General features: G+C 32.2%; 1 protein-coding gene across 4 annotated transcripts; it reads right to left on the bottom strand.

The window, feature by feature from the left end:
• Nucleotides 1-1,733: 1,733 nt before the first annotated feature.
• LOC111378296 (GLABROUS1 enhancer-binding protein-like) lies at nucleotides 1,734-7,076 on the bottom strand. 4 transcript variants are annotated; one of them, XM_023001467.1, is made up of 3 exons: nucleotides 7,054-7,076; nucleotides 6,489-6,725; nucleotides 1,734-2,896 (listed from the first exon to the last, which is right to left on the bottom strand). In XM_023001467.1, the coding sequence occupies exons 2-3, from the start codon at nucleotides 6,550-6,552 to the stop codon at nucleotides 1,749-1,751; spliced, it is 1,212 nt and encodes a 403-aa protein (XP_022857235.1). In that variant the 5' UTR covers nucleotides 6,553-6,725; nucleotides 7,054-7,076; the 3' UTR covers nucleotides 1,734-1,748. The 4 variants fall into 4 exon arrangements, with proteins under 4 accessions (XP_022857235.1, XP_022857233.1, XP_022857236.1 ...); XM_023001465.1 differs by lacking the exons at nucleotides 6,489-6,725; nucleotides 7,054-7,076 and adding exons at nucleotides 3,637-3,757; nucleotides 3,873-3,952; XM_023001468.1 differs by lacking the exons at nucleotides 6,489-6,725; nucleotides 7,054-7,076 and adding an exon at nucleotides 3,873-3,949.
• Between the last annotated feature and the right edge of the window lie 14,406 nt (nucleotides 7,077-21,482).

Raw genomic sequence — 21,482 nt, forward strand, 5'->3', positions numbered from 1 at the left:
TAAACAATAAATTATGATTGACAATCTCTCCTATGTCTCCTTATAAGTCATTCTCATAAGTAAATTGCAATATTTGAAACGAATGTTAATTTTTGCAATCATATAATGTAATTCATATTTCTCTTGATATTTTCTAAATACTTCACGGAAAATCTACTATTTTCTACTCATTTGACCCCTAGATTGTACAATTCAAGAAAGAATTTCGAACAATATATTTCTAAAAGTGAGTGGAACTAATTTGGAAAAGCTGCATTTCATAGATGGAGAAATGGAACCAATATATTGCTGAGTAAAATTAAATACCTAACTAATTATAAAAAGGAATGCTTTCCATCAAACACATTCTCATGACGCCACGTAAACTTTTCACCTTCTTCTTCTAATTCTTTCTCATTTTCCAGTCTTTCAAATTCAAAAAAAAAAAAAAAGGGGAGTTGCAAACTGCCTGACAGTTTATACCAGTTTCATTGGTAATCTAGAGGGGCATTTATTTTACAATCAAGATATACCAATCCACAAGTTTCAGGCATCTTTACAGGATCATACTTTGCTATCAGTAAACTAAAAACATAACTTATTTTATGGATACAGCAGCATAAATATGAAGACAAAGTGAGTGATCGATTTGTGAATCATTTAGCCTGGTGAATAAGCTAATTATTTCTATCTTAGCCCAACTGATAGAAATTTCCATTTGAATTCTGGCTATTGTTAGTATTAGCTTATAACAAATTGAGGATACCGTGCAAGAGATTTTCAAGCATCTCTCGTAAAAAAGAATTTATGTTACTAAAAACTTGTTGAAGTATTGTGAGCATGTCAAGTAGATCACATATTTAAAACCAGTTTATCTACAAAAGATGCTCAAGTAATTATAAGCTCACAAGTTAAGCTTTTGTGTGGGACTCAATGAGAGTATTTATGTGGTTCTGTGAAAAAAAATAATACAATCTATATTTTGAAGATTTGTTGAAAATGAAAATTAGATCTAAAAACAAAGAGAAAACTAGAGACGAAATGAATATTCCAGAAAGAGAAGGAACACTTATCTTCTTTTAATTACACAAAACGCCGTCGTCTAAAAATTCAGCTTATTTCCAAGTAGCTCAATCCAAAAATGGTTGAGCCAACAACTTGTGAACAGTAACTGAAATATGCGTCCTTTACTTTTAGTTAGACAATAAAAATTATAAAAGTATATAAAGTCTAAAAGAGATCAAAAAATAGAACATAGCACCTATTTAAATATTAAACTAGGAAAAGCTTTATAAGCTTAATTAAACCCAGTTTGGCCCCCATTTTTTGATAATGAAAATGAGTGAAATATTATTTTTCTGAAAAATGAGTGGTTGAAAAAAATAAAAAATTTTTGATTTATGTGTAATATTATTTTATGGTTAAAAATAGGAGAGAGAAAAATAGAATGTAATTTAATGGGGGGGCCAAACATGGGTTAAAGCTATCTTGATTCCTCAAAAACCTATGACCGCCAATCAAATGAAAATGTGGAAGAATTAGAAATAATAAAAAAAAAAAGACGATATTGTTAAATAAGAGTCATTATTTGTCTATTTATCTTATCAAAAAAATAAAAATAAAATCATGAATTAGCAATTAACAAGTGGACAACTGGCATTAAGAAAAATTATGATATTACGATATAGATTGTATTAATAAAATTCAAACTTTACAAACAAACTACTTGCAATGACAAAGCAAATAGAAACTCATAAATGATTACCCACCTAATCTTTTAGAGATTGCAGAACATCCCCAATCATCTCCTTCATCAAATCTAACTTCTTATAGTAGAGCTCGACCTCCTTTATCATAAGTTTTTCCCATTTTGCCTCAATGTTTCCTGAATTGCAACTCCCCTTCAAGGTGCAGTTCTTCTTGACCATATCTGGTGCAATGAATCCAATATTTTGATTGAATGACGGATGTATTAAAGGATACTTTAACTCCATATTGATATCGACTTCATCCTCAACAGTGCCTTTCTTCTTTTTATCTTCTTTTTTGGACCCAAACTCCACTCTTCTCCGCTTTCTTGTTTTCTCACTGATTTCTATGATTAGCTTTTTATCACACCCATCATTTCCCCAAAGTTTATTGGAAAGCTCAAAAACAATTGAGTTGTGACGATTAGAGAAATCCCCGGGGGGCCCATTCTCTGTAGTTTTCTTGAAGTTTCCCACAAACTTTTTCCTGAGCCTTCGAAGTTTTTCAGTGATCTGAATCTTTGTAAACTGAGTGTCAAGTTTGTCCTTGATGAAAAAGTAAAAATCAGTCATGTTTTTATCTCTGTGCATACACTTGAAGTCGATCATACCTTGAAGCAAAACAATGACATCTTTGTCCGTGAAAATCTGGCTAAATGAAACTAGGGGTTTCTTCCTATTAGTTTCTTGAATGTCAGTCTCAAGAGGATTTTCTGTGGGGTTCAAGGATTCAACAACCGTGATGACTTTGTTTTTTTGGAGGTTTTGAAAATCAAAATCAGAGCTGGAGGCTTGTTCGCCCTCTTTTTGTCCAGCTTCTTTGGTTTGATTCTCGCCCGCTAACGCTTCTTTAATTTTAGAATTGGGATCACAGATGTAATCACCTTGTTCTTGAGTCTTCTCTAATACAGCACGTGATTGTTTTTGTTGGTCCGCTTGATTGTGAATTCGCAAGGCCGTTAATTTGTCCAACGCTGGTTCATGGCCCTCTTTTTCTCCAGCTTCTGTGGTGGTCTGATTCTCATCAAACAGTGCGATTTCTTGAGCTTTTGAAATGGGAACACAGCTAGAATCATCTTCCTGTTCTTGTGTTTTCACCAATGCTTCTTCTAAGTGTTTTTGTTCTTCAGAAATAACAACATCTTCATCCATTATATTAATTTTTTGGGCTGCAAATATCAGAAATATTTAAAAAAATTACCTTTTCTGCAGATAATCAAGCAGATAATTGGTGTCAAACACAAACAAAATAAAGTTAAGTTTCCTCTTCATTTAAGTCAGTTTGATAAAGGCAAAAATGAATAAGTTAGCCCTAATGTCCTGATGATTAATCTGTGAACCCCATCTTGTTGACATATTCTGCAGTCAATTATTCTAAGACTTTAAGATACAAGAGCAACTACATATATTAAGTTTTCAAGACGAACTAAAGATAAACAATATCATGAAGAAAGAAGAGGCATATAATCAAAACAAGTGCAGAATATGCATTGATGAGAACAAGAAAAAATGCCAATTGGAGATGTTTGGTGATGCCTAAAAGCGTCTGCTAAAATAATTTTAAGAAAGATAAAGGGCCTATTCAATAGCATGGTTGGATTACCTTCCTTCCCCTAAACAACTTAAAGAAACAAACTTCTAGATGAAGTTTCTCGACTGCAAGTGAAAAGCCAAAAGTTTATACAGAAATTCCTACTATTTCACTACCTATCATCTCTATTCATTGATCAAGAAAAACTCTCCATGAAACTCTTCTCTACAAGAGAAGCAGATTATTTTGGTTGATACTGCTAGAAAATCCAGAAAAGAAGCCAAAATTGGTTTATAAACTCGACCAAACATGTAAATTGTCCAATATGCATAAGGGTTTAAATAATCAAAATTAAGTTGAAGAATATTATATACTCACAGCCCTCGGAAGCAGATGATGAAGAAGAAGAAGAAGAATGGAATATTAATTTTCTGGGCGTCAAACCCATAGCCACCTAGCTTCCAAATCTCTGGTTTTCTTCTTTTCTCTGTCTTATGGCCTTTTTATTGTATGTTATACCATGAAGAAGGAAATATCAAGCGTTTGAGCGTGCTTATATGATCAATTAATTTTAATTTATTAAGGAACAGCAAAGGAATTCAAGTGTTAATTACCTTGAGCATCCCGTCGCTGCCTTTCAAGATCAATCTTCTCACACTTTCTCAAAATTATTTACTTGTATTTTGTCGAGAAACATTTATTTCATTTAAATTATATTTACCATTGAAATTTGCATCAAAAAGTTCTTATTATAATGTTATTAAAAAACAAAAACAGATATCTTTGAATTCTTTAAGATGCTTGAGTATTTCACTTCAAGATTGGGTCAGAGATTATTTACTTTAGAGTATGTTTGGGAATGGTCTATAAATTAATTTATAAATAAATAAAAATTTAATGTGTATAGTACTTTTATATAAATATAAACAATAATAAAAATCCCATCGCACTCTTACTTTTTTTTTTAACCTTGATTAATACTTGACCGTTCACTTTTCTCAATACTAAAACTTATTTTATATGGTGCCAATGATGAATTTGGACCATTAATGTGCCAATAAATTATTAATAATATTGGTTATGAAAGTATAAGACAATAGAGGTTACTCAGAGGTTACTCAACTCTCCTCACGACGATAATAGTTATGAGTCACTCATTGTGCAATTAAATCTTAACTAAAGAGTATTCTACTTGACACGACGATAAATTTAAATTGATTCATAATGTAAATCATTTTATTGATTTGATATATGAATAGGTATTGACAAATTGATAGGTATTTATTACAGTGATGTTAATATTAATGTTCTAAAAAACTCATTTAGACGGCGCCTAGGCATCACCTTTTTTTCCAATTCTTAAACGGTTGAATTTTTTCCTTTCTCTCTTTCATCTTCCCTAGGCGCAATTTATTAGTTTCATTTTTTTTCCCTTTTTCTAAAAATTCTTTTATTCAATTTTAGCTTATTAATTTATTTTTTTATTTTTTAAAAAAACTTTTCATTTGAAGATTTTATTTGTACAAAAGTTTAAACGACTTTATCTAAATAGCTAAATAAGATTTAAGCTATGGAGTTATTTACATTATGTAATTATGATCTTTAGACTATTTATATTGTTGCAAACTCAAATAACATGTATGAAGTTCCTATAAATCTATTAAGTATGACTTGCGTAATTGAAATTTGAAACTATGAAGAATAATTGAATTTTTACATTTCGAAAATTTAAAAACTGTATAATTGACTAATAGTAGGAATTATTAAGAAAATAGAGTATTTTATTATTCTAGATGTTTGATATGTATTATTTTAATTATTAAATAATTTTCAAAATGTTTAGATATCTATAAATTGTCAAATTATCAAAATTCAAGATAATTCCACTAACAATCATGCTACTTGTACAATCTTTTTTTACAATGTTGGTTGACAATCATTCTTGACAATATCACTTTCATCCATTCTAGAAATTGTTTTTATAATTAATGGTCTAGATTTTGACAACATCAATGTTGTCATTCATCATTATCAATCACAATTATAAAAATAGATTAATTCTTCTGTTAAAGACTTGAATTGTGTCAAGCTTGCGTTTTGATATACAATCATATTTGAATGTTGGTGTTTTGGACGTGCTGACATTAGATTATTTATGTGCCATTTAAAAAAATTACAACAATATTTTCATTAACATATGCATTGCAATTCTTTCTCTTTTATTTTTTTCCCAGCTTTTCCACGTTCAGGATGTTGTACATGCTATTCAGATCAAAGAACCAAACTTAATTCACATAGTAGTAGCATAGATGAACATGAACTTTTGACACACCAATGATGTAAGATACCACTACTTTTCTTGAAAATTTTCTAAGAGTGAGTTATGAGCGTCACACTTTCAACTTCGTTATAATTTTATTCCCTTTTTTCTTGAATAAATATGGAGAAAAGTTCATTCTTGAGCAACTGCTTATTCCATAACCTTCCATCTTGATGATAAATAATTATCTTATTTACCGAAATTATAATATAAAAACTTAATTGGGATAGAAATGAGACTTGCAAGGCAATCAGACATTAGATTAAGCAGATAATTGGTGTCAAACGCAAACATAATAAAGTTAAATTTTCTCTTCATTTAAGTCAGTTTGATAAAGGAAAAAATCAATAAGTTAGCCCTGAATGTCCTGATGACTAATCTGTGGACCCCATCTTATTCTAAGATTTTAAGATACAAGCAACTACATATATTACGAACTAAAGATAAACAATATCATCAAGACAAGTACAGAATATGCATGAATGAGAACAAGAAAAAATGCCAATTGGAGATGTTTGGTGATGCTTAAAAGCATCTGCTAAAATAATTTCAAGAAAGATAAAGGGCCTATTCAATAGCATGGTTGGATTACCTTCCTTCCCCTAAACAACTTAAAGAAACAAACTTCTAGATGAAGTTTCTCGACTGCAAGTGAAAAGCCAAAAGTTTATACAGAAATTCCTACTATTTCACTACCTATCATCTCTATTCATTAAGCAAGAAAAACTCTCCATGAATCTTATTCAAAACTCTTCTCCTACAAGAGAAGCAGATTATTTCTGTTGATACTTCTAGAAAATCCAGAAAAGAAGCCAAAATTGGTTGTTAAACTAGACCACACATGTAAATTGTTCAATATGCAAAAGGGTTTGAATAATCAAAATTAAGTTGAAGAATATTATATACTTACAGCCCTCAGAAGCAGATGATGATGAGGAAGAATGGAATAATAATTTTTTGGGCGCCAAACCCATAACCACCTAGCTTCCAAATCTCTTGTTTTCTTCTTCTTTTCTTTTAGGGGGAATAAATGGTTTACCAGTGAAGGGATCTAAACTTTTTACAGAGTCATCAGAGATAGAATTCTTCCGTGTATTTGTTCCTTGAAACTTACGCTTACCATTAGGCGGATAGTAAACCTCAGTGGCTGTCAAGTCAAATACATGCACATTAAAATTTGAATTTCCAGTGTATTTGAAGAGTAAAAAGTAGCCATAACGGACAGAATCAATAGAATCAGTAAGTCTAACAACATTGGAGAGTTGATGACCTTATCTTTTAACAAATTTGTTGAGGATCTTCCGCACAAAAATACATTATAATTTATTATATATACAAGCAAAAAAATGCAGAAATTTCATCCGACTAAACCCTAAACTTTATATCATTTCTACAAGCTGATATTTCAGTTAGCAAACTACCCCAATAGGCAAATACAAGAATCTCATTAATAATTAAGAAGATATGAAAATTACCAGTTTGTGAAGGGAAGTGATTGACGGCAAAATAACTTTGAAGAATCTTCTTCTAAATGCATTTTTGTTGCTTTGTGTTTCATATTCCTGTTAATATTCTTGGTGTTTCGAATTTTGTTGGAACTCTGTAAACCCCTTTCGAATTGAATGATTCAGTGTGAAAATCACACTCATCCAGATGAAGAGTCAAGCCTTCATTATGCCTTACGGATAATTAGTGTCAAATATCAATCGTTATTGATGTCTGTCCCACTGCTCTATGAGTCTATGTTCAGTATAAATCTTAATTTTATATTATTTTGTATTCAATCCATTTGAATTTATAATTATTGCTATTCTCAAAAAATTTATTGATATTGGGAAATTGGTGCCTTCATTAGTACTATTCTGAGTGTCAAAGGGCTTCTTTAGTAGAATTTGTTCGCCTGTAATTATTACTAAAATATGTGGTTGCGTGCATGAGTTCAAAAATGAGAGAAAGTTAAGAACCTTCATTAGAATTAACACGTGGATATAACTATTTTATTGATTTTACAAATAAGTTAAAAAGTAAAAAAGGTCTATTCTTTGTTTCCGACTTTTATTAATTGAAAAAGTATCTATTCATTTACTTATACTAGTGGTAAGCACGTGCCTTACACGTCTTATGTGCGGCATGAATGATATGCATAGTATTTTTAAAGTAGGACACTTGATAATGTTAAAAGAAAAAATTAAAATTGTTAAAGAATATACATATAAATAAAAGTTTTGTGAAAATTACGTTCATAAAGTGAAAATGTTGAATAAATTGAAATATAATGATTTGTTTAAGACGAAGGCATCGACCAATTTTGTAGTACAGACATATGAAGAAAAATCAAATTAAAAGATATACATTTGATTAAGTTTAAAATGTTTATAAATAAGTAAACTAATAATTTTCAAATTAAAAAATTTACTCATACTATTTGTACCATAAACCTTTTTACCTATTAAAAAAAAAGGAAAAATAAGTCTATTATCTAAACATATTTAGAAACAAAAAATTACATATTAATCATGCTCATCATATTAATCCATAGCATTTATTTTAAATTAGAAACCAAAGTTACATCCAAAATAGATATCATAGTGAAAAACTTAGACAAAAATTTTCCTTTTCTTTTAAAAATTCTTCATTTAAATGTACTGAGATAAAAATATTTTTTTTCTTTATATATTTATATATAGTAAGTAACATGATTACCATGAATTTTTATGCTTATACAAAAATGAACACGCAATGATAAATATTCAATACTATATTAATTATTTTTTAGAACACATAATATTAATTTTTATTAATGCTTAAAAAATTGGATTTAGTGAAAATGTGTAATTGAGAGGTAAAGCTTGTATTTAGTGTGTAGATATAAATATGATAAGTGTAAGTAACTTCCAATTATTAGGAGTAATTAGTAAGGTTTTTAAGATTGATGAATAATTTCTCCCATCATTAATTCTTTCCCTCCTAACTGTTGATCACATTTAAGCACTTTTTTCTTTTCAATTTATTGCCATTTGTATTTAAATAGTTATATTATCAACTATTAATTAATTACACGTGAAATTTATAATTTTTGATTTAAAATATTAAAAATGTTATATGAGGACAAAATGATAAATTGAACATTTCTCATCCATCTCCACATTTTATTTTTATATATATTGTAATTATAATATAATTATATAATTAGATGAATGTTGATTTTAATTTAAACTCACGTATATAAATAATAAATAATATATATATATATATATATATACACACACACACACACATGTACGTATATAATAATATTATAATATATTAAAGATGGCATTAATGATAGATTAATTAAAAATTGATTTCACGTGGTCTCTTTTTTTAAGTATAGAATTCATTTTTAATATTAGAGTACTCATAGTTTTGGGTTAACTAAATTAAGTTTATCACTTAAAATCAAAGCTCGTGTACAAATATAATTATATTAAAAATATAATAAATATTATTTTATATGATAATTAATCTACCATTGTATTAATGCAACATTTGATTCATTTTATTGTATAATTATAATAAAATTACGTCTAGATTTTAAGTGGTAAAATTAATTTAAATAATGTAAGTTAAGTAATTAAACTTAATTTGATTAATATAAAATTTTAAGTACTCCAATATAAAACAATAAATATTACACTTAATGGATATTAAATGAAGTTAAATTATATTAAACGTTACTATATTAAATATATAAGGGTAGAATTGGCATATGGCTAAAAATACAATGGATTTTTATTAAGAGCATTAATTCAATTTATTCAACATGAAATTGAAAAACGGGTATTGTTTAAGGAACTCAGATGATGGCCTTAAATAACCATTTATAGAAATTAAAAATATTTTTTGCTTTAATCAATAGCATTACATTTAAATGGATACTAAATGAAGTTAAATTATATTAAACGGTACTATATTGAATATATGATAATAGAATTGACATATAACTAAATATGTAAGGATAAAATTGATATTCAAAAGTTTCTCCTAGGGCTGGACATGGTCCGATTCGATTCGGTTCTAAAGAGAATCGAACTGACCCAAAATTTTCGGGTATTTAGTAAGTGAAATCGTCGGGTTCGAATTTAATTATGGAACTGCTCGGGTTCGGTTTCATTCGGTTCGGTTCGGTCTAGTTCGGATCCATTCGGTTCCGTATTATAATTAAATTTTTTAATATATACAAATTTACATTAATTTACTTAATGATGTGTTCAATATTAGCTCTTACAAAATAACGTAGTCCAATCTTATGTGTCTTTTACGTCTCTCTTTGTTGAATTCTTCATAAATTTGATTATTAAAATCACAAGAAGAGAAAGATAGCGAGCTCAAAATAATTAAGAGAAATGTTGTAGAGCTTTTATTCGATTTTCTCCAGTAGAAATGACACTATAGTAGAGTAACAGATTTGGATAAAATTGAGGTCGATTTGATTAAGTTGATTTTGAACTGAAAATTAGAAATAGAAAAATCATATTTTGTAATTTGAACTAAATTAACTAGTTAACAAATTTATTTAGAAAAAATAAAATAATTTTGCTTATTAAAATAAATAAATTAAAAAATTTAAGGAGATTCGATTTTTCGGGTCTTGGCCTAAAACCAGAACCGAACTGTACCCATTAGTTCTTGATTTAAATACTCCTTCGGGGATTTAATTTGAGAAGAACCGTCGAGTTCGGTTCGGTTCGATTTGGATTCGATCGGTTCGGGAGTTTTGTCCAGCCTTAATTTCTCCTCAATGCATACTTTTAATATATGGTAGATGATATGTAAATACTTACAGGAAAGCTTTCGAGCTTACAAAGTATGCATTAAAAGTTATGAACGTTATTATTTTTTAAGTGCAAAAACTCGGAGTTGTATTTTAGACAAACAGGTTTGGAGATTATTTTAATTAATTTTTCGTTTGAGTAAAATAAAAAATATATATAGAAATATATAAAAACCAAGATAGCCGATGCTATATATTAATTCAACTTACCTAAACATGTAGTAAAAATGTTAAGTAAATAAATTTACAAAAATGTTCCAATGAGTGAGAAAGAGGAAGATAGCTGAAAAATGGTTAAAAAATCGTATGTAAAAGCATACTAAAAAGGGAAAGGGCATACAATAATAATTTTGGCTAGAAAACTTATAAAATTTTTGCATTTAGATTATAGATAATGAGCTTAGGTGACCCCGATTTTTGCAATGGCAACGTGGACAACAGATGTCGTGCCCACTCGTGCCTATGCGAGCAACTTTCGACTCGTTATGATCGGAATAACCAATTGAAGGATCTCCAGCTGCAACGAATGTAGATATGGTCAATCGCATCTCATGCTAATGTAAATGGGCCAAATGTTGCTAATGAACCGAGCTCCATGCCCAAGATGAGGTTTTTTTGATTAATAGGCCCAATTAATTTAAATAGGCGATGCCACGTCAGTCAATGTGAGACTTCCTCCATCACACGCATGCTACGTAATTTATAGATGTAACGATACTCCCCTAAGTTTGAGTTGCACACTCATATGCGAGTCGGGCTTCAAAATATAAGTAGTCAACTAGGTGAGATCTTACATATTGTCTAAAAAATATGAGCAGCTCCAATATGAGGACTTACAGACTACCTTAAAAAAATCCGTGCAAGCTTTAATAAGTGGGGGCCTACAGACTGCCTTGAAAGATAGATATCACATACGATTTGTCAATAGTTGATTTGAATCATAAAATGACTGTTGAATATCACATATGATCAATTGGATGCAATTTGGAGTGTCAAGTGAGTGAAATAGAGTTGAAGTATTTTCACCAATCAATTTTCAACCGAATAAGTTATGCTTTAAATTTTTAGCATCAATTTAAGACCCATTTTTTTGGATAGCAAAATTTCAAATCGAAAATATTGTATTTCAAGAAGAATTGTAGCTCTTTCAGCTAGATTTCCCTGGAAGAAATGAGAGATATATCTCAAGCAAAATTGGCTATTTAATAGCAAAAAATGGTTAGGTATTATAACTCTAAAGTTAAGAGAACGACCTTGTGATACGAAAAGTGTTCCTATCTTCTAAATAGCCAGGGGTGGGAACCCCAAGCCCTAATTGGGAGGGTCCTTATCGAATCAAGGAAGATGTTTGATCAAAGACCTATAAAATTGTAAGTATCGATGGAAGGCACAGCCTCATCCATGGAATGCAAAGCATCTACAAAAGTACTACCAATGAAATTGTAAATGAATTTTATGTACGATTTGTTTAAATTTAAATGAAAGTTCCATATTAAAAATTTCTATTTTACGGGAAAAAAATACTTCTCGTTAACTAAATTATGGGAGAACCATTTGCATAGACGAACTGTCCCCATGTGGAGAAGTGTGGCACCTTGACGATGAGGTGTATCCTATCGAAGGCAAGATAGCTTGGAGATATTAACACCTCCACCCATGGTTAGAATTAACAATTAGAGCATTTTCAGTAGGTTCTTTAAAAGACTACTTAAATTAATATTTTAAAATAAAGAGAGTTTATCACTCCAAATTTAGTGTGCCAAACTCACTCTCTATAATTAAATGCACTCAAAGTGTTTTAATTTTCATTGGAAAAAATAATATAATAATTTCAAGGAAAACTAGGGAAAATAGAATATAAGGAAAAATAATAAATATTTTTTCGAATATTACTTAAAAATATTTACACTCTAAATTATAAAATATGCTCTTTAAACATAAAGAGTCTCTTGAAGATACTTTTAGCCAACCGAAATGTGCAAACCATTTTACAACCCCTACACTATTAGTAGTATTTTCCATTCAGAAATAAATTTATATACAAATATGATTTTTCTTATAAATAATATTTTAATTATAAAGTAATTTTTTACTTTATATACAAATTTTTTAGTTCAACTATTTTTATTTGTAGGTTAATTTTGAACAAAATATGTTGATTGACAATAATTATTTATAAGGAATAAAATTAGAAGAGAATATGAGACATGGTAAAAATCTATCGATTTGGTGGATTTCATAAAAGGTGCCATAGATTTAAACAGTGAAAAAAAAAAAAAAAAAACCCCTCCAAACCAAGCTTTTGAAGTTTATTTATGTAGTGTGTGTTTTGCAGCAATTACTTGAGAAAATGGAATTTCCTCTACAATCAAGTTTTGGTGTAGTCATGTCAATTTTAAGTCATTTTTATACCCTGCTATCTCATAGGTAATACCTAGTCTTCCGATTTTACCCCCACTTCAATAATCACCTAGCAACGGTGCTTCCACTTGCAACAGTTTAAGGTCCATTTCATTTTGTCACAATTTTTTATAGATGTTTTAGCGTGCAATTCTTATTTTTCACTACCCCTTAAAAATAAACATTGAACAACCAAATAAAAATATCTATTTTCCATTTGAAATCTTAATTCTGCTTATAATGTAAGATGAAGTCGCGCTATACAACGAGTGCCAAAATAAACAAGGCCGGTCCTGAGATTTTGGAGACCTTAGATCAATTTTAAATATGGGACCCTATATATATAAAAATACATGTAAAATAAAAAATAAATAATTTTTTTTGGATCCTCACCAAAGTAGAGCTTTAAGCGATCGCCTAACTCATCTATAATTAGGGCAAGCACTGTAAACAAATTTGGAATGCTTATCTTAGTTGATGCACCATGTAATCTCGTAATTGTTTCCACGACGTGTCTTCATCGATCATTGCATCCAACTCAGCTGCAATTTTATCTTCCTCATCGTGGAGGTCTATCTCCAATTCTTCGTCATCTGGCTCTTACACTTTATGGAATGCTTCTTCAACATTCTCATTGGTTTTTAAGAAAATTGTGGATAGTCATTGTTGCAAAATGACCGTTGTTTGAGCTCGAAACGAGTAGCTAGGCATCCCATCAAGGATATTCCATCATTATTTTCACACTCCAAATGACCTCTTAATAACGTTTCTACTGGAGGAGTGATGATTGAATTTTTCTCAGGTGTTAGGAAACCTACACCTTTGTAGATTTGTCTCATTATGGAACTCTTGAAAATAATATATGATATCTTAACCATTACCAGGTGCCATAGATCCTACTCGATGTGTAAATATTTGCCATGCACGGGCTACAAAAAATTAATGTCTAGACTATGTATCGTAGTAGCCAAAATACGATTATAGTGTATATTTCTAATATGTGTTCCATCAATGGTTCTAACTATCCTATTTATGTTATGAATGAATCCAAAAAACAGTTTCCAATTGTCAAGAGCATGATATATTAATAAATACAGAAAAATGAAACTCGTGCAATTGTGTTAACTTGAAAAGAGGACATTCTTCTGCGTTTGGATGGTGATGTGCTGCACATTTGGATATGATTTAATGATACTTCCAGGAAGCATAACAATAACACGAAGAACAGTCTTAATTTAATGACTAATTATCTGCAACAAATGTCCGAAGAATGTTTGAACTTGTCAATATCCTTTGTCGTATGCTAATACACACAGAAATATGCCAATTTGTTTGCCTGACAGAGAAATGCATTGTATGTTCAGCAAAAGAAATTGGAAGTCAGCATAATATGGCACAACATATTTCAAAAAAATTTCAACGACATATGGCATTATAGTTGGAACTTAAAGTGTTAACCAAAGATCATAAAGCCGTCATGTCCAAAATAAAAAAAATTCAATGGATATGAAAATGGTCGAAGATTGTACGATAAATTCAATGGACGGACTTGTCATCAATGCAGGTACCTACATTCACTTAACATTTACTCCAATATATATAATCTAATTAAGAAAACTTCATAATGAATTATTAAATTTTGTATTTTATCTCAAATTATGAATTATTATTGAATTGACAGACAGAAAACTCTAGGCCTTCGCACTCAATGCAGCAGATGCAAGGGGTCGACTGGGATGTTATGTGGAGATTGTCTATACATAAGGTATGTTCGGTACATCAATGGAATTCAAGTACAAAGAAATTAATATTTACGTATTGGTGCAGATATGGGGAGAATATAATTGAAGCAAATGAGAATGGGAAAAGTTGGATATGCCCAGTGTGTCGAGGAATATGTAACTGCAGCAAATGTAGAAACAAGAAAGGATTGCCGCCTATTCCTTGTATATATTCCAAGGTATGTATCCTCCTTTTCTTAATTTTCTTCCACGATTAATTTGTTTTGACTAATAACTAATTAATTTAATATTTAATTTGCAGGCGTTGATAAATGGTTACAAGTCCGTGGCACACTATCTTATTAAAACCCACATTGTTAGTATCAGTGGTGAAGGAGAGACAACAAAAAAGGTCTAGCTAGATGAGTAGATTGGTGTCTCCATTGTATAATATATTAGTGTTGAACGTCCAACTCAATCGTATAATATGTTACTATCAATGGTGAAGGAGAAATATCAAATGCCTCCCAAAAAAAAAAATAAATAAATAAATAAATGATGCAGTGTTTATTTTGTGAAACATATTTTGTGAGCGTTAGTAGGAAGCATTTTGCTTGTAAATTTCTATGATCATCCATCCATCTCAATCATAAAATATATTAGTATCAATGGTGAAGGAGAAATATTGGACGCAGTGTTTATCTTGTGAAATTGAAGCATTTTGCTTGTAAATCTCATCCATCTCCTATCATATGAATTCATTTGTAATAGCTCATATGCGAAAATGATGTTCATTGAATCTTAGTAGGATGATGTGTAAGGATTTTTAATTAAAGATGGGCTTATATGTGTAAATAATTGTGTGTTAAATTATAAGCTATCGAATTCGGTCGAGCCCGATTAAAGTGATCTGATAACGTTTCGGTTTTGGGTTTTAATGTATCCAATTAAAGTATGGGTTTACATATGTGTAGAGACCGGGCCCAAGTCCTAATTCTATGATGGGCCGAATTAGGTTAAAGGGCATCCTCATATAAATAGGTTATGGTCCCCAGATCACACGCAACGAATTATTCATTCTCTACTGCATCCCATCACAGAGAGGAAAAGGAGACTGCGTGTAGATTTGGAAGATCATACCGCGAAATCCATATTGCATTAACCATGTCAGATTCAGGTATGCTTCCGCTTTAATTATTATATTTCTCGATGATTTAACATGAAAGATCCGGTATTTTAAAGTATTAAATTATCCAACAAGTGGTATCAGAGCCTCTTCATGTTGAATCATTGAGAATCAAATGTTTTAGTTTGGTTCTTGCAATACATTTTGAAATTTTCAGATTTAACAATTTTTGGTTATATGTTTTGTTAAATTTGAAAATTTTTGCGGTATAATTTTATTATTTTCGTATGGATTTATTCAGTTTAAGAAAATTTAGATTTGGAATTTGGAATTTTTATAGTTTCGGATTAAGATTTAATTATAAAAAAAAATTTTTTTTTTTAGATCTGGCCGGCGACGGGTCTGCCGCCGGCCTCTGCAAAAGGGGGGGGGGTGCTGCCGGTGGCGCCGGCACACCGCCAGAAAAAAAAAAATTTCTGTTTTTTGATTTTTTGGGGACGGGGGCCTCTCTTGTAAATTAGATGAATTGAGGCCCCTGGTTGCAATTAGGGTTAGGGTTATAAAATTAAGCTTTCAGTCCCTAACCTTTAAGTTGTTTTGAAATTTGGGCCTTTAAGTTTCGGATTTAATAATTCAGTCCCTAAGGTTTTAAAATTAATTAATTCGGGCCATTAAAGTTCTGAATTTATAATTAAAGTCCTCAAAATTAAATTATTAATTCAAATTGGCCCCCTAAGTTCATAATTAATTCAAATTGACCCCTAAGTTTCAAATTTTTTAAAATTTGATCCCTAAAGTTTTGAATGGGTCAATTTCGGCCCCTAAAGTTTTAAAATTTGTTTTAATTGATCCTCTAAAGTATTGAAATTAATTAATTCTGGTCCATAAAGTTTCAAGTATATTAATTTCAACCCCTAAAGTTTGAAATTAATTAATTTTGCCCCCTTAAAGTTTTGAATTATTAATCCTAAGGCCCCTAAAGTTTAAAACTAATCAAAATATGCAAAATTGGTGATTCTCTAATACTAAAGACTCTTTTAAGAGATATAATATTCGAAAATTAGTTAATTGAAGCAACATGTTGCCAAAGCAACATCTTTTGTGAAAATTGACTAACTTAGAATGTTAAAAGGTGTTTGTGCATGTATTATTCATGGGAATATTGGTCGGCCCAAAGGAAGGTCAATATTTAGCCGAATACACGTGCACCTGTGGTGATAAACGTGTGACGATTATTTGGTTTAATGTGTGATCAATAAATCGGTCCAAAGAAAGGTTTAATGATTGACACGTTGTTTTATCGTCAATGTTTGATCACTACGCCAAGAGTACCGCTTACAAGTCAATATCTCTGTCTAAAGACTAGATATTGATGTTGTGCTTGGTATCTTGTGATGGGCCCTACCATTATTTGGGATTATTATTATTATTATTTGCATATTAAAGATATTCATGTGAGCTATTCATAATAAATGTTCTCTAATTCAGTTTCAGGTTCTGCTGCTAATATTTCTGCTAGCATCAATTCAATTCCAATGTTAAATGGCACAAACTTCAGGGCATGGCAAGAGAACGTTATGATTGTTCTCGAAGTCATGGACCTAGACCTTGCTTTACGGGTCGATCAACCTGCCGCACTTACTGATAAGAGTACCTCTGATGACAAGAGGGAGATGGAAAGGTGGGAACGATCGAACCGCATAAGCTTAATGGTCATGAAGCGTGCTATTCCAGAAGCATTCCGGGGCACTATGTCCGATAAGGTGACTACGGCTAAGGGTTTCCTTGAGGACCTTGAGAAGAGGTTTACCAAGAATGAAAAGACTGAAACAAGTACACTTTTGGAAAATCTTGTCTCAATGAGGTATAAAGGGAAAGGAAACATTCGGGAGTACATCATGGAAATGTCTCATATTGCTTCAAAACTAAAGGCACTCAAATTGGATTTATCTGAAGACTTGTTAGTGCACTTGGTTCTGATATCCCCTCCGACACATTTCAGTCAATTTAAGGTGAGCTATAACTGTCAAAAGGACTCATGGTCCCTTAATGAGCTCATCTCACACTGCGTGCAGAAAGAGGAAAGATTGAAGCATGAAAAGACAGAAAGTGCTCATTTAGCCACCACCTCTAAAGACAAAAGCAACAAGAAAAGGAAGATTAATAAAGAAGCTGCAGGTACGGCACCGCAAAAGAAACAGCATAAAGAGCCAACTGAAGGCGGTTGTTTCTTCTGTGGAGCTGCAGGTCATAAGAAGAAGAATTGCACCAATTACCACGCATGGCGTGTAAAGAAAGGTACTCTTCTTCATTTGGTTTGTTCTGAGGTTAATTTAACTTCGGTACCTAGACATACATGGTAGATAGATTCTGGTGCAACAACTCACATCAGTATGTCTATGCAGGGTTGCCTGAGTTGCCGAAAACCAAGTGATGGTGAAAGATACATCTATGCTAGCAATGGCAAGAAGGTGGAAGTAGAGGCAACTCACAGATTATGATTTGTGTGTCAACTGTATAAATGGAAAACAAACCAATAAAAGGAGATTTCAAGCCAATAGGACTTCGGACGTCTTAGAACTTATACATACGGATATTTGTGGACCATTCCCTACGGGTTCTTGGAATGGTCAACAATATTTTATAACGTTCATAGACGACTTCTCAAGATATGGCTACATATATCTCATTCATGAAAAATCACAGTCACTGGATGTGTTCAAAAACTATAAAACTGAAGTTGAGAACCAACTCGACAAAAGGATTAAAAGCGTCAGATCTGACCGTGGGGGTGAATACTATGGCAGATATGACGGTTCAGGTGAACAACGTCCAGGACCGTTTGCTAAATTCCTAGAGGAATGCGGTATCGTCCCACAGTACACTATGCTGGGTTCGCCCACTATGAATGGTGTTGCTGAAAGACGAAACGTTTAAGGACATGGTGAGGAGTATGATTAGTCATTCTACCTTATCAGAATCTCTCTGGGGTGAAGCATTAAAGACTGCAGCTTATATTCTCAACAGAGTTCCAACTAAGGCCACTGATAAAACCCCATATGAGCTTTGGACGGGCAAGAAGCCTAGTTTGAAGCATATACATATTTGGGGGTGTCCAGCTGAGGCAAGGCCCTATAAGCCAAATGAAAAGAAACTAGACGCAAGGACCATCAGTTGCTATTTCATTGGATATTCTGAAAGGTCCAGGGGTTACAAGTTTTATGATCCCACAACTAAGGCAATTTTCGAGACAGGAAATGCTAGGTTCTTTGAGGATGTTGAGTTTGCGGGGGGAGAAAGGGTTACAGGCTTTGTCTTTGAGGAGGAATATGTTGAAATTCTTCCAATTGCCATTGACAATGATCAGGTTTCTATCCCTGATATTGTTCAAGAAGCAACTCTGGATCAAGACAATGTCATACCTCCCTCTCAAGATCAACAAATTGTTCCAGAAGAACAAACTCTACACCCTCAAGAACCAATGCCATTAAGAAGATCCACTAGAGAGAGGAGAAGTGCGGTTTCAAAAGATTACATCGTATTTCTTCAAGAACATGAAGTTGACATTGGAATGGTGGAAGATGATCCGATCAACTTCCATCAAGCCATGGAAAGTTCTAACTCTCAAAAGTATCTCGATGCTATAAATGAAGAGATAAAGTCCATGAAGGACAATGACGTATGGGACCTCGTTCCATTGCTTGAAGGTGTGAAACCCATTGGTTGCAAATGGATATTTAAGACCAAAAGGGATTCGAAAGGTGATGTGGAGAGGTATAAGGCTCGTCTTGTCGCAAAAGGCTTTACACAGAAAGAAGGCATCGATTATAAAGAGACTTTCTCTCCGGTTTCTTCGAAAGACTCTTTCAGGACTATAATGACATTGGTAGCGCATTTCAATCTTGAGCTACATCAGATAGATGTTAAGACAGCGTTTCTCAATGGTGACATTGATGAAACAATTTATATGGTACAACCAGAAAACTTTGTATCGGACGATGCAAAGCAAATGGTTTGTAAATTAAAGAAATCCATCTATGGACTCAAACAGGCGTCTCGTCAATGGTATTACAAGTTTCATCAGGTGATCATCTCATTTGGTTTTGGAGATGAATTTGGTTGATGATTGTATATACCACAAGTTCAGTGGGAGCAAGTATATTTTTCTGGTTTTATATGTCGATGACATATTGCTTGCCAGCAACGATATAGGCTTATTGCACGAAACCAAGAGATTTCTAGCAAAGAATTTTGAGATGAAAGATCTTGGTGATGCCTCTTTTGTATTAGGAATTCAGATACACCGAGATCGTTCTCGAGGTATTCTTCGATTATCACAAAAGAGCTATATCGAAAAGGTACTTAAAAGATATGGCATGCAAGATTGTAAACCATGTGATACCACTGTGGCTAAAGGTGACAAGTTCAGCTTAAGTCAGTGCCCTAAAAATGACTTGGAAATTAAAGAAATGCAGAAGATTCCTTATTCCTCAGCTATAGGGAGTCTGATGTATGCTCAGGTTTGTACGCGTCCGGATATAGCGTACATCGTTGGGATGCTAGGGAGATATTTAAGTAACCCGAGAATGGATCATTGGAAAGCAGCCAAACGGGTCATGCGGTATTTACAGAGAACAAAAGACTACATGCTCACATACAGGAGATCGGATCAGTTGGAGATCATCGGTTATTCTGATTCCGATTTCGCGGGATGCCAAGATAGTAGGAGATCCACTTCAGGCTATATTTACCTGCTTGCTGGAGGTGCTATTTCCTGGAAGAGTGCTAAGCAGACACTCATAGCTACTTCCACCATGGCAGCGGAGTTTGTAGCGTGTTATGAGGCATCAAATCATGGAATATGGCTGCGTAATTTTGTCACTGGGCTGCGTATTGTGGACAATATAGAAAAACCACTTAAGATATTTTGTGACAATAAATCAGCAGTGTTGTATTCCAATAACAACAGGAGCTCGACAAAGTCAAAACACATAGAGATCAAGTTCCTTGCTGTTAAAGAAAGAGTTCAGAGTGGACAGGTATCAATAGAGCATATTGGGACAAACTCCATGATTGTGGATCCACTTACTAAGGGATTGATACCCAAGGTCTTTCATGAGCACACTGCTCATATGGGTGTAATGTCTCTTGAGGATATCTAATTTCAGTGGGAGTTTGTATTTTTGCTTTTCATATTGGACACATGTACTGTTATTTTGGATACGGTTTAAAGTTAAAGTTATTTTCAGTTATAAAGTTATTTGGTTAATTATCTCTGAACTTGTTTAAATGATCTCACTAAGGTATTAAGGTGGACCAGTTGGAAATAGGCATGTTACAGATCACATTACATGTAATTTCCATGCTACACATCCATGCTTGATCCATGTCATTCGATTATATTGATATATGTGACCATTGATGGGTTTAGCTACGTGAAAGTAGCGAAAGCCGCTTTGATCCTGTGTTGATATGATTGATGGACGGGATTGTTTGGGGATACATTCGGTAATGATAGCGAAATTCTGGTACTCATAAGGTTATGTTTAATACACAATTATAAGGTGACACATATAGCCCAAGTGGGAGATTGTAAGGATTTTTAATTAAAGATGGGCTTATATGTGTAAATAATTGTGTGTTAAATTATAAGCTATCGAATTCGGTCGAGCCCGATTAAAGTGATCTGATAACGTTTCGGTTTTGGGCTTTAATGTATCCAATTAAAGTATGGGTTTACATATGTGTAGAGACCGGGCCCAAGTCCTAATTCTATGATGGGCCGAATTAGGTCAAAGGGCATCCTCATATAAATAGGTTATGGTCCCCAGATCACACGCAACG

The sequence above is a fragment of the Olea europaea genome, unplaced genomic scaffold (genome assembly GCF_002742605.1).
Source record: "Olea europaea var. sylvestris unplaced genomic scaffold, O_europaea_v1 scaffold180, whole genome shotgun sequence".
NCBI lineage: Eukaryota > Viridiplantae > Streptophyta > Magnoliopsida > Lamiales > Oleaceae > Olea > Olea europaea.